The sequence below is a fragment of the Rattus norvegicus genome, chromosome 13, assembly GCF_021556685.1.
Source record: "Rattus norvegicus strain SHRSP/BbbUtx chromosome 13, alternate assembly SHRSP_T2T, whole genome shotgun sequence".
In the NCBI taxonomy this organism is placed as follows: Eukaryota; Metazoa; Chordata; class Mammalia; order Rodentia; family Muridae; genus Rattus; species Rattus norvegicus.
This window is the reverse complement of record NC_141546.1, coordinates 41,988,307-42,002,500: the sequence shown is the minus strand read 5'-3', so window position 1 is coordinate 42,002,500 and position 14,194 is coordinate 41,988,307. Positions and strand designations below refer to the sequence as shown.

At 47.7% G+C, this 14,194-nt stretch overlaps 1 protein-coding gene across 3 annotated transcripts in view; it reads left to right on the top strand.

The window, feature by feature from the left end:
- Nucleotides 1-10,151, top strand: part of Zranb3 (zinc finger RANBP2-type containing 3) — a 155,029-nt gene extending 144,878 nt beyond the window's left edge. The window contains exons 16-21 of one of the 3 annotated variants that reach the window (XR_015635198.1): nucleotides 1-30; nucleotides 1,140-1,380; nucleotides 3,343-3,453; nucleotides 4,156-4,546; nucleotides 8,229-8,360; nucleotides 9,242-9,900. The exon at nucleotides 1-30 is cut by the window's left edge and continues 72 nt beyond it. Coding sequence is in view for 2 of the 3 variants with exons in the window: in XM_087580680.1 (XP_087436806.1) it covers nucleotides 1-30; nucleotides 1,238-1,380; nucleotides 3,343-3,453; nucleotides 4,156-4,546; nucleotides 8,229-8,360; nucleotides 9,242-9,340 (906 nt within the window). In the remaining variant the exon portion in view is untranslated. 3 annotated transcript variants of the gene reach the window in all.
- Nucleotides 10,152-14,194: the final 4,043 nt, after the last annotated feature.

Sequence of the window (14,194 nt, the reverse complement as noted above, 5' to 3'; positions counted from 1 at the left end):
ATCTTTCAACTAAAACAGAATCGCTCTCTGGTAAGCAGAGTTTTAAATAAAATTATTTTCATAACTCTAGGTGATTTTTAGTTAAATGAAAGAAAACCTCATGGCATATTGCAGAGTCAGAGTGCATTTTTATCCATTCAGTCAGCGTCTGTTAAATTCCACTGGTGCTAAAAATAAATGTGGAATCTGTTTCCTTGGTGAGTTATCACACCCAGAGCTGCTGCTGCTGAAGACAGAATCATCCTCACATCGGTTCTTTCCCATTCATAGCATTAGCAGCTCTGATGTATCTGTCAGAATCGCACTGTTCTCTTAAGGTTCAGTTCTGACGGTGACACATTCCGGAAGCCAGGATAATGCCACACTGTGACTGCCGGGAGGACCTTAACCTCACTGTGCACTGCACCATTTGTATTTATGACAGCAATTGGGGTTCTTTCTGCTTCTTGGTGGTTTTCACTACCCTGAGAGTGGGAAGGACCCTCTGCCCAGGGGTTGGCCGCACCCTGCAAAAAGGACAGGGCAGCAGGGAGCTATGTTTTTGGTGTCAGTTAATACTGACCCTCAGAGACAGATAGATTGAATAGATTTATGTAGATACATAGGTATATGCTACATAGCTGATTGATTTATAGATGATAGGGAAGTAGATAGATACATAGATAATAAAACTGAAGCTAGTGAACCGGTTTCCATAACTGGTTGATAATGAACAATTGCAATAGCCGTCCATCAGTGATGCAGATTTACTGCTGGCATCCAGCCTGTGGTTCTGAGGTATCTAATACAATGCAACTGTCACAAGTTGCACCATCCCCTGTGGCCCTGCAGGACCTGCTTCCCTGAGACCAGCTCTTCCCGGGTTACTGCTGGGGTCTATACATTCTTCGGGTCTCCGTGAGCACACTCTCACTGTTGGTGCCTGTGTGTTCAGAACATAGGCCTCCCGGTGCTGAGGTGCCTTTAGGGACTCTGGATTGAACTGGACATAGGCAATTTATAGCATGGAAATACTATCAAGTTGAAGAGAGACTTAAACTATAGGACTCTGTTTGAGAGATACTGTAAGATCAGTTCTCTCGTGTTGTAAGTTTCTTTTTTTTTTTTACATTTTATTCACATCTGTGTTTTGCTTTTAGTGTGCTCACAGAAGATTAGACCACCTCAAGCAGGAGTCGAACAGCAGTGTTTGTAAACAACGTTACATTCCAGCTCTGTGTTGTTTCCTTCCCGCCAGATCCTGAGGTTCGTCCGAGAGTGGAGCGGTTTGACCGCCATGAAGCAGAGAGTCATCAGGAAGAGTGGGCAGCTGTTCCGCAGCCCGGTGCTGGCTTTGGAAGAGATCACAAAGCAGCAAGCCAAGGAGAGTAGTACCAGAAGGTAAGTCTTCTTTCTTTGCGTCCTGTTTATAGTGTTTGTTTTCCATGGCTGTTTCTATAGATCTGAAGGGCCCCGTGGGACCAGGAATGAAATTTTGGTAAATTAGGAGGAAATCATACAGTTTGTTGATAGAGCGCTTGCCTAGCATATATAAAACCCAGGCTCCTTCATAGCACTGAACAAAGACTCACACACTTGTAGTTTTTTCACTTAGGTAGAGGCATGGGGATCAGGAATCCAAGCCCATCCTCTGCTACATGGGGAGTTCAAAGCTACATGGATTTCCTTTATCTGGAATCCTGCTCATTAACAGAGGCCAGAGCAGGGCTTGACACACCTGCGACCTACTAAGCATCCTCAGGCAGCTACTACCAACAAGAGACCTTTTAACCTCAGGGCCTCAGAGCAGGCCCAGGGACTCTGTGTGCCTGCAGTGGAACAGTCAGTTCTGTTTTAACACACTACCCTGTTCCCAGGAGTGTGAAATATCTGTCAAGTCCACGGTTGGAAAATAAATGTTACTCGTGTCACATTTTTCTCTCACCTGCCGTCTTCACCAAGAGTCCATTTCTAATGTCCATACTTGTCATCGTAAGCACCTGCGCTTCTCTTCCATGAGCCTCTCTGTGATCCTCTCCCTGGTTCTCTTAGCATGGGGTAAACAGTTCCAGGGGAAGTTACCAGCTGTCCTGTAGCAGCGCTCCTTCTTTGGGGATCACAGAGTAGCAAACCTACCCAATACACCTTCCTCCTTACGTCTAGAGTTTGTAAATGGAGGCCTGGAGAACTGGCTCATGGTTGAGTACACCTGCTGCTCTTGCAGAAGACCTGGGTTTAGTCCCAGCACCCACATGATGGCTTACAACCATCTGTAACTCCAGTTCAAGAGGATCTAGTCCCTCCTCTAACACCATGTTCCCTGAAGGGGAAAGGAACTGTCCTAAGGGTCGCCATGTCTGAAGTCATCCTAGATTATCACAACTACAGAACATGCCTAGGCTCCACCTTATTTAAAACCAGTCCTGGGAATGGAAGGAGGAAAGTGAAGAAAGCTCTTCAGAGGGTTCACATAGACATCTTGATGACTCATCAGAGAGGAAGAGAAAGGAAAGTCTCTCAGGTAAACCTTTGTAGCCACAGGGAAAGCAGTTCAGCAGCACTGATGTCCCAAGGTGGAGCTCCAGGGAGTGGCGGTGTTAGGAATAAAATCGCATCCACAGAGCAGGCATGGAACACAGGCTGGGTCTCCTTCCCCCTTGCCATCCTCCCTGGGTACTTCTCTAAAGAACGTAATCCAAGAGCCTCTTAGAAACCTTCAGCCTAGACGGCATGAGGGAGAGGCATCACACCTCACTCTCTACGGGGGCGAGGGAGGACTCCATCTTTCAAATAGTAAATGTCAGGCTGAAGACAGGGCTCAGTGTGTAGGTAGCTTGTAAGGACCAAAGCTCCTATCCCAGCACCCATGCTATCTGGGCAAGCAGGCGCCTGCCATCAACCCCCACATTCAGCTCAGGACACAAACACATATCTGTCATGGTGAGCTACTTTCCAATGCACACTGCTCTTCTTTCAAAAATGTCTGTCCTCTGCTAGCAGTTAATTCAGAAACTGGTTTTGTAGGCAACATTTTTCTTTTTGTTTGCCATAATTAAGATTTATCACAGTCCTTTGGGACTCTTCATGAATGTCTGCAAACCACAATGAAAAAAGAAATATTGGCAACTTGACACTAAGTCTTAAAAGGTGTCAGTGCTCCCCGTCCTCTTCCTAACCAGTCTCTCTTCTACACCCATGGCTCCATGTGTATGACCTAGTGAACTTACTGGGTTGCTCCCAGAAGCATGGGGGAAGAGTTATTTACTGGAGTACAGACACTTTACCTGTGTCTGCACTAAGCAATGTCTGCCTTCCCAGAAACTCCTAAATGAGTAAGAGATATATAACATCTAATTGTTCTAGATACATCACCAAAGAAGATGTTGCCACAGCGTCCATGAATAAGGTGAAAAATGAGGGGGGCCACATCCGTCTCATCACCAAGGGGTCCCTGACCCAGAACCCTTCTACAAAGTAAGTGCGCCATAGTTCTAACACATGGTAAAGAACACTGCTTCAAATGTTCACCCCCATTTCTGTGCAATAGCCCCCATGGGGTAGCCATGTTAGAGGTCACAAAGCAGAGTCAGGATTTAATAGCTGTTCAGCCCTTCCAACGATACTCTTAAGCCCACGAGCTCATCGTCTTAGACATTAGAAATGAGGAAAACCCAAAACCAGGAGCCTATGTGACCTGCCACAGGCCTAGGTGAAAATGCCAGGAGACCTGCGCTCCCTCTGCTAGCCCGGTAGTTTCCGTATGTCAAGCGGACCTGTGTCCTGCCATGTTTCATTTCTAGTTCTCATCTAATCAAACAAAAACAGGAAGAGCCCATGGTGCTCTGAGGCTGAGGAGGTTTGTGGCCCGGCTGGGTGAGGACAGAGCAGCCCTGGGTTCTGTGGGCCTCTTCTCCAGTCTGAATGAGCATTTCAAGTATGTCTCATTGTGCAGCATCTGCTGTCTGCGAGCATTTACTGGGGAAGCATTTCAGTGGCTAAAAGAGGCTGCCGGGGTCAGGTTAATTTTTGTGGTGTGTCTCTTCTTACGCTGGCTGAACTCTGTGGTACTGACTGCAGGTACTTCATCTCCCACTGAGCACCAGAGCTGAGACCTCTCTACAGAGCAGTGGCCCAGCCTCATTATGTATCACTACACAGTATTTTGTTCAATTGTAGAAAACCTGACAGAGCCCGTGTCCCATCTCCGAATCCCGGCCCCAGTGGTCACACTGCTGAGCCATCCCCATCCCAGGGCTACCTTCAGGCTGTGGATAAGGAAGGAAGGCCACTCTGCCTCCGCTGCCAGCATCCCACCTGCCAGCCCGAGCAAGGATCCAAAGCCAGCGCCTGGGACTCACGGTTCTGCTCCCTGAACTGTCAGGAAGAATTCTGGATCCGGTCCAACAACAGTTACCTGAGAGCCCAGGTGTTTGCTACAGAACATGGCGTGTGTCAGCTGTGTGGCGTGAATGCACAGGAGCTCTTTCTGCGGATGAGAGATGCCCCTAAAAGTCAGAGGAAGAATCTTCTCGACTCTGCCTGGACTGCAAAGCTCCCACTGGAGCAGGTCTGTTACCACCGAATGTCCGGGCAGTGGTTCCCAGCATTCCCTGCTGACTGACCGTATAGTTTCTAACCTTGTTCAGAAATGCACAGAGGTAGCAAGAATACCGAAGCCACATGCCATCACCCATTAGCAGTCTCCATGGTGCTGTTGGCTTCCATCTGTCCCTAGGTTTATTCAGTCAGCTCTCTCTATCACACATCTCATGAGGTAGCCTGCCTCTCTCCAGTCCCGCTTTCATCTTCCCTCCCTCTCCTTTCTTTTCTCTTCTTTCCTTTCTCCTCCTCCCCTCCCTTCTTCCTTCCTTCTCCCTCCCTCCCTCCTTCCCTCACCCTGCCTCTCTCCTCCCTGTCTCTCCTCTCCCCTCTCTCGGTGTTTCCTTTTGTAAAATATAATCACAGTGCAAATGCCGACAGCCTGGAGAATTACAGTTCCTCAATTATCCTAAGTGGGCGTTGCTTCCCAGGATTCTCTCACTTATTTTGTTCAAATTAGGATGAAAACGCGTCTCCATTGTACGGTGATGCCTTTTATGCCCTCCTCAGTCTGTAGCACTCCCTCTCTTTTTATTCCATTGATTGGGAAAGAAACGAGATCATTTCCTCATAGCGTGTCCTTCATTCTGGGTCGCACTGTATCCACGGCTCTCTCTGACTTGTTTTCCTTCCCTGACAGCTTCCTTAGTAATGGCTATATGGTCTAGAGCTGTGCTTGGATTCTGATCTGTTTTAAGAAGAGATTAAGTAGTGGTACCTGACTGAAACACAGACACTGAGAGTCCATGGATCTACTTCCAAAATGCTAGTATCTTAGGATGCGGTACAAGGAAGTGTCTTAGTTATGATTTCTGTTGGCTGTGAAGAGACACCATGACCATGGCCACTCTTATAAGGGAAAGTATTTAATCAGGGCTGGCTTACAGGTCAGAGGGTTCAGTCTATGATCATCGTGGAGGGAAATGGCAGCGTGCAGGCAGACAGGGTGCTGGAGAAGGAGCTGAGAGGTCTACATTAGATCTACAGGCAGCAGGAGCAACTGTGCGCCTCACTGGGTGTAGGCAGAGCATATGGGACCTCAGTGTCCGCCCCCACAGTGACACACTTCCTCCAACAAGGCCACACCTCCTCGTAGTGCCACTCCCTGGCCAAGCATTCAAACACTTGAGACTATGGGGGGAATTCCTATTCAAACCACCAAAGGGTGTAACCCCAAAGTGCAGCTTACAATGAAAGGGCTGTGTGGTCATGCCATTATAAAATACGATTTTAATAAAGCACTTACATGGCCAGGTATTGTTCCTGGCTCAGTTGTCAGCATTGTCTCAGCTTCCCAAAGCTCAGGCAGATGTGAGATCGTCTTAGGAAAACTATTCAGTTTCCAACTTAAAGGAGATGTTTAATTTTGTGGTATGCTTAATCAAAAAAGGGTCACCCAAGCAATCCCTGGCCACTAATGTATTAGGTGAATTCCTGTCAGCCAAACAAATTGTGTATTTTTAGCCTTATGTAGTGGCACTTGCTTTTAGTTCCAGCACACAGGAGGCAGAAGCAGGCAAGTCTCTGCAAGTTTGAGGCTAGCCTGGTCTACACAGAGTTCCAGGACAGCCGGGGCTACATAGTAAGCCCATGACAATCAATCAATCAATAGCCAGTGCTACATAGTGAGCCCCTGACAATCAGTCAATCAATCAATCAATAAAATGGCCAGGGCTACATAGTGATTCCCTGACTATAAACAAGCAAACAAGCAGACAGACAAACTACATTATAACTTACCTGCTACAATATAACAGAATCATTTATGAGATGAATTAGTGTATCTCTTGGCCATAGGAAATACACCATTTCTCTGATGGTATTCCTGAGCCATCCCTGGACCTATTTGATGAGGGATGTGCCCTTGAGAGGAATGTGAGCCAGGCTTCCATGCTGCTTGGGCATTGCAGGCTTCCTGAAGATGTGCAGTGAGATGACCCAAGGTCATCTGAAAGTGACTTGTCTAGGATGCAGCTGTCACAGGTTAGATGTCGCACCCAGGGTGCTGAGGGAAGATGCCTCAACACAGGCTCAGACACTAGAGTGGACAGGGTCTGTTGTGAGGCAAATTAGGCATGTTGAGAGCTGGCCCCCCCGGGGACCTGCTGCACATTACCCAGGAACAATAAAGACGAGTCTTCTGGACCATTGAGCCTGTCAGTTAAAGCTGCTCAGAGGGAAAGACTGCCTGCAAAAGCACATCCGAGTGGTTTCCAAGAATATGCCATTCCGAATGTCATTTTCAGTCGCTCTAAGACTCAGTGTGGATCTTCTAACAGAACGCCGGGAGTGCAGAACAGAAGAGCAACAGGCAGGCAGTGACAGAGGTCAGCCGATCAAGTTCCCTACCGCAGCTGGCAGCCTGGGCACTACTCGGGTCACACATTCATCAGGTCACCATCCCAGAGCCCTTCGGGCTTTTTTTTTTTTCCCCTGGAGCTGAGGACGGAACCCAGGGCCTTGTGCTTGCTAGGCAAATGCTCTACCACTGAGCTAAATCCCCAACCCCCCTGCGGGCTTTCTTAAAAGTGCTTTACATATGTCCAGATTGACTAGCACCATTTACTGAATAGGTTGCCCTTTTTATTTTCCAGGGGTTCACAGCTGTGTGGGTCTGTTTGGGGTCCTCTGCTATACTCCGTTGGTCTGTGGCTCTATTTTGTGTCAGCACTCTACTGTCTGTCACTTTGAGGTCAGGAGTACGATGCCTCTCTCTGTTTCTTTCTGCAGTAATCATGGCTTTCTGTGGCCAGCATTCATGAAATTAACTCTAATTTCTTTCTTATCGAAGACCTAAAAAAATAAAATCTAGCTTTCATACTAATCTCTGATGTTTAAACAGCGGCAGCACCCCCATTGCACACTGGCTTCACTATCTCAGGGAGTGTTCAGATACAGCTCATCGTAGCACAGGGCATCACAGGAGTGTGTAGACCGGCCTAGATGCTGGCTGTTTTAAATAGCTGTCTTTGATTATTTCAAATATGCAAGGTACAGAAGTTTATTGTGGAGATCTCATGCCAGTGCATGCAACCTGGGGAACTGGTAAATAACACACTCGGGCCAGCACCGGGCATGCAGTTGGTAGAGCGTTTGCCTAGCACATGTGAGAGCTGGGTTCCATCCCCAGCATCCACAACCCTCACATGGTGCTGCATGCTGCAACCCCAGCACATGGGAGGTAGACGAAGATCGAGAGTTCAAGGCCATCCTTGGCTACAGGATGAGTTTGGTTGAAGCCTGGGATACAAGAGATCTTATCTGGAAAACAAAACGTGGATGGTACTGTTAAGATCTCTGATATAGGAACAAATGCATTTAGGCAAACAACAAATGGTTATTTAATTATTGATATTGAGATCCAATTAACCCCCCAGTATGTCAGGAGCATAGGTATCTTATGCTTGGTTCAGAAGGTTTTCAGAGTGTGTTAGGTAGCATGGGAAAAACTCTTTCAGACACACATTTTATCGCTTTCAAATCGCTAGCTTAGAGGTTTTTGTTTCTTTTTAGCTCACAACAAAAGCTATAAAAAGCCATCCTAATGTGTTTCTCCCTGTGATTTTGCTGTGTGGAGGGGTTTTCCAATGCACAGCCCAAGGCTCCCACGGCAGATCTGGGAAGTTGCTGATGGTGTGTTCTTGCTGCAGCTAAGTGAGATGCTGAGAAGCCCTGGAGAAGGCCACTTCTGGCAGGTGGACCACATCAGGCCAGTGTATGAGGGAGGCGGACAGTGCTCCCTGGACAACCTGCAGACTCTCTGCACAGTGTGCCACAAGGAGGTAGGTCTGATCCTCAAACATGTATGCAATCCAAGCAGCCCTGGGGAGGCTGGCACGGGTGCTGGAGACTCAGGGTGAGCATGAGGGTGAGCGTGTACCCATCTGGGGGCTTCGCTCATCACTCCCGGCACCTGGCTCTGAGGAACTCCATAGTCACAGAGGCAAGAATGGCTGTTACCCTCTCCAGTCATTCTCTGGACTAAAGATGCTGGGCAGTGGATTGAACACTCACTTAACATGCATGAGGCTGGCTTCCATCCCAGCACTGGGCAAACTGGGTGTGCTCTTGCACTTGGGAATTGGAGGCAGGAGGATCAAGAGTTCCTGATCAGCTGGATGTGGTAGGGGAGCACCCAAGAGGCAGGTGGAGCTCTGAGTTCAAGGCCATCCTGAGCTTCGTAGTGAGTGTGGGGCTGGCTGCCGGAGACTCTAAACGACATCACCCGTGAGAATCCCATCTTCTCTGGGTTTGTTTAATTTTGGATTCTCATGAAAACTCTTATTTGGGCTTAGCAGAAGAATCTGGTTCTGTCGCATTTGATTTTCTGCAGTGTCTTATGTGTTGAGTTGGGAATGAATTTTCTGAGCTGGACCCAGAAAATAGGAAGTGAAAAAATTTTACCCACTGAACACTGGAAATTTCTAAGACGTGTATGAGTACCCTCTTAGATACTGAGACTCATGGCTTCTCCTAGTCCCCACAGTAGGATTCATGGTCTTCTGGGTGGTGAGACCTTCACAAGAATGTTTTCTTATAACTGAGCTGAGTAAACTAGGTTCTCATTTCCTGAGAAGCCCTGCATATATGAATAATGTGCGTTTCTCCAGACTCCAGCACAAAGCCTTCTCCCCACCCTAAGCTGTGTATTATTAACTCCTAGAGAACTGCCCGGCAAGCCAAGGAAAGAAGTCAGGTGAGACGACGCTCTCTGGCAACAAAGCACGGGTCAGACATCACTCGGTTTCTGGTGAAGAAGTAAGGCGAGACATAAACAGAAGCAAAAGGCCTTCAGATAGGAGTTGTCACGATTTTTCTTCATGTTTATCTGGTATTTTAAGAATGGAAAGTGTTTAAACAAAAGTCAATAGTGAAATTTAGATTTTTGCTAAGCACTCTTAATGTTACATACTGAACGGAAACTGAGGGATGATGGGAAGTTTCTGCTGTCTTACTGACTCATGAAGATTGTCAATTCAATTATGTTTCAGCAAGATTTTTGTTCCACTTTCCCCCCTTACACACCTCAATCAGTGCATTGCGCATAGATAGTGACAGATGTACCCCGCTTGCCTGACAGTTCCTTCTTGATTACTGTTGGTTCTGACTGTATAAATGGTTCTAATATAAATGGAACATTCCAGAACAAGCGAGGACATTTAGGAGACAAGCCATCATCATTAAGGAGTTCTGGGCAGACCGTGTACAAGAGCCTCCAGATCAAGGCTTGGGTGCATGTTTGAGATGCTGCCTCCTTGCTTGATTTCTGGGCCAATCATCTTTATTGAGAAGATGCATTTGTAAATAAACTGACTATAAGCATTCGTGGTGTCTGTGTAGAACTCTTATGTTCTGGGTAACCGTGAGAACAAGTGAGAGGCCATCAAGTATAATGTTGCGCAAGCCTCCGTTCTGTATTTCTGCTTGCTTGCTTGTTTTTGTTTTTAATGTATAAAATCAGGCTAATTGTCAGAACAGCCTTTCTCTCCTTGTCCTCATTTCCTGGTTTAAAAATCCTGGTAGTATTTTGTTTTGTTCTGTTCTTTAAATAAACCTTGTTTTTTTTTTTTTAAGATTTTTTAATTGCGAGTGTGTGTGTGTGTGTGTGTGTGTGTGTGTGTGTGTGTGTGTGTGTTCCGGGGGTGGGGCTGGGGGTATGTGCAGTTGCCTGCAGAGGAATTATATCTCCCAAACCTGTCGTTACAGCAGCCATGAGCCATTCAGTACAGGCGCCACAAATTAAACTCAGGTCCTCTGGAAGAGCAGCAGGCCTTCCTAACCACTGAACCATCTCTCCATCTCCAAATCCTATTTTATTAATTTTTTTTATGGTGCCTCTTTTAAGAAGGACAACAAAGAAGCACATGCCTTTAATCCCAGCACTCAGAAGGCAGAAGCAGATGGATCTTTATGAGTCTGAGGCCAGTCTGGTCTACAGAGTGAGTTCTAGGTGAGCAAGGCTATGTGGTAAGACCCTGTCTCCACAATAAAGTGACAGTGGGCTTGGGAGGTGCTCAGTTGATGAGCCGATGGCCACATAGCACGATAGCTTGAGTCTGAGCCACAGAACCTGTACAAAAACCTAGGCCTGGTGCAGGCCTGTGACCCCAGCTCTGAGTAGGCAGGAACAGAAGGATCCCCGGGGTCCCTAGCCAATGATCCAGGGAAGAGATAAACTTCCGGTTTAGTGAGAGACCATTTCAAAAATAAGGTAGCGAGCAGCAATCGAGGAAGGCACCTGATAGTGACATCTGGCCTCCATGTGCATGTTTTCCATGCGTGTGCAACGCGCGCACGCGCACACACACACACACGCTCGCACGCGCGCACGACTAGTAGTGATAAAATCCACTACATTAAAAACAGAAGGTTAAGGGTACTTCACACACAATGGTAGCATTAACGAGATGCGTGCTCTTGATGGACTGGGGAGATGGCTCCGTGGGAAGAGCAGGGGCTCCCCTTCCAGAGTGCCTGAGCCCGGGTCCCAGCACAGAGTTGTCTGTGACTCCGATTCCAGGGCATTCGGTTCCCTCTTCTGACCTTGGACACTACACGCATGGTCCATAGCCACACGTCTAGGCAAAGCACCCATACATATAAGAATAAATGAATGTGAAAAAAATTTAAGTGACCTTTTAAAAAGAAAACAGGGGGGCTGGGGATTTAGCTCAGTGGTAGAGCGCTTACCTAGGAAGCGCAAGGCCCTGGGTTCGGTCCCCAGTTCCGAAAAAAAAAAAAAAAAAGAACCAAAAAAAAAAAAAAAGAAAGAAAGAAAGAAAACAGGGATAATGACATGAAAGGGAGAAGCCCTTCCTGCCGCGTCCCCTGCAGGAAAGAGTGCCGATCAGAAGAACATCCATCGCTCTCAGACCCAAGGAGGAATTGCGTCCCCAAAGGCTCCCGTCTGCGGACACAGTGGGATGCAAACCCGTGTAAAATGCTCACTTTAAGCACGTTACAATTTTAGTTAGCCACTAGTAGTTTACACCTTAGTTTTAGACGGCATCACGAGCTTGCCTTGCCGAGTGCAGTCAAGTCTATGACGGACCCATTGCGTGAGATCAAGTGGAGCTGTCTCTCTGGTAAAGGAGGTCGGGGGCTGTCCGGCCTCCTTTCTGCTCTGCACACCTGGCTCTTTGCAGCTTTCCACCCCATTTTCAGTAACCACCCATGGTTCACAGGCAAGAAACGCAGGCCCAGCTCACCGCCCCTCCCCTGCATCATGAGGTGCTAGGAGCAGACTGGTCTAAGTAGGTCACTGCAGTGGGAGTTCTCAGGAGAGAGTTCTTAGATGTCAGTTACGCCTGATTGTTTTATAACAGGGCCCCAGACCTTAGCACAACTGACTCCATGATGGCAGTATCACTCAGGCTGTGAAACTCAGTGCACAGACAGCACCACAAGCCAAAATGAAAACAAAGGCCTGACCCATCTAAGTCCACAGCTCTGTGAGAGCCTCTAAATGCACTGACCTTGCCTTTTGGCTTCTGTAGTTCTGCTTCTAATAGTTTTTGTTCACTGAAGTGTGTCAGCCCAGAACAGAATGTGTGCAGTAGCCCTGGGTTCAGTGCCCAGAACTTCCGGGTGTGTATGGGGCGGGGTTTGTGCTTAGGCATTGGGAATGTAGTTCCCGTGGTAGGAAGCTTGCCTAGAAAGTGCAAGGCCGAGGGTTCCATCCCTAGCACCACAAAGCCAGGCATGGTGTTATGTGCCAGTGATCCCAGCACTGGAAAGCCAGAGGCAGGAGGATCAAGTTCAAGGTCACCTTTGACTTCACAGTGCATTTGAGGCCAGCCTGTGGTGCATGATTCTGTCTCAAAAACACACGAAGAAGAGCAAGTGGAGGACCTGAGAGGGGACAGGGAGGCACGGAAGGGAGCGCACCTGTGTGCGGAAGTGCAGCGTGAGGGAAGAAGACTGCCATGAGCACACGATCAGTGCAGATGATGGGCTCTGAAAGACTCTGAGAAAAGAAAATGTCTGGACCCAGGGACCAGGAAGCAGATGTGGTAGCTGGGGAGCGAGCCCATTTGCAGTGTGAACTATGTGGCACTTACCTGGATGCACAACCAGGAAGGACTGGTGCGAACTAGGAGAACAAACATCCTGAGTGAGACAGGCTCACAGCCAAACCACTTATGCCTGGGGTCACCCCTCCTATTGCCATCCCTGAGAGATGTTAATCCCAGGCTCTGATGACTAATGAAATCTCTCTACTTGGGCCAGGAAGGAATTCATACTTAAACCTAGCGCTCTGGAGGCAGAAGCAGGCAGATCTATGTGAGTTCAAGGACAGCCCGGTCTACATAGTGAGACCCTGCGCGCGCGCGCGCGCACACACAGACACACAGACACACACACACACACACACACACACACACACACACACACACACACACACACACACCGAAGGCTTTCGTTCAAAGTTAGTGAGAGATAAGGTGCTTAACTCCGGGAGAGTTTCTTGGGTCGAATGAACAGCCGCCCACATCCCCCTATAAATGGCGAAGCTTTCTGCCCACGCATCTCCTTAATAAATCAGACCTTTCCTTCCGAGCCTTGAATGGAAGGAAGCTCTAAACTATGGATACTTCGGATATAAAGGTGTGAAGCACCTTAAATCACATGTGAAGGAAGCCAGTGCTGAGTAAAATTGGAAATCAACCATCAAAACAGACTGAGAATGGCGGCTTACCCTCTATGGCCATATTTGCCAGCCTCTCGCTTTGCACCTTTTATCCTTTTGAACTGGAAAACTGCGAGCTTCGCATTGGTTCCATTCCATTTGATTCTCTAACCACCGGGAAAATGTACTGGTTCACCTCTGGACCCTCTGGTGCTCTCTGCTGAGGAGGGTCTCTGCCACCCAGCTACAGCATGCTCTTGTTCAGTGGCCAGAAATGTCACCGTCTCCCATTGGTATTCTGGGTTCTAGCCTCCTGCTCTCCCGCCTTAGGAGCTCCTCTCCTGGCCCTCAAGTCCCTGACCATGTCTTTCTACTAGTGAGTAATACTGCTTCCTGGAAACTGGTCATTGGAACACCTTAAAAAGAGCATTGTGGGGCTGGGGAGATGGCTCAACGGGTAAAAGAGCTTGCTACTCAAATGCGAGGACCTGAGTTCAGATCCCCAGAACCCATGTAAAACCCAACAATATGCTACTCTGTGTAATCTAGCTCTCCCTCAGCAATAGGGAGCTGAAGACAGGAGAAGCTTGCAGGCCAGCCAGCTTGGCATACCCAGGAGTAAACAGAAGAGACCCTGTCTTAAACACAGTGGAAGGTAAAGAGGGCCCTAGGTTGTCCTCTGACCTGACACGTGTGCACCTGGGAACATAACACAACATGGGGTTGGGGAGTGAGAGAGAATGAATCATTGTGGACCAGGCATGGTGGCATGTGGTTTTATTATTATTATTATTATTATTATTATTATTATTATTATTATTTTTAATCTCAGCACTTGGGACAGAAGCAGGTCTATCTCAGTGAGCTCGAGGCCAGCCAGAACTACATAGTGAAACATTTTCTCAAAACAATAGAGGGTAGCTAAGTAGGTAGGCAGAGAGATATGATTGTGCATTTATGATTAGTATATTTTACAGCCTTTCTGTA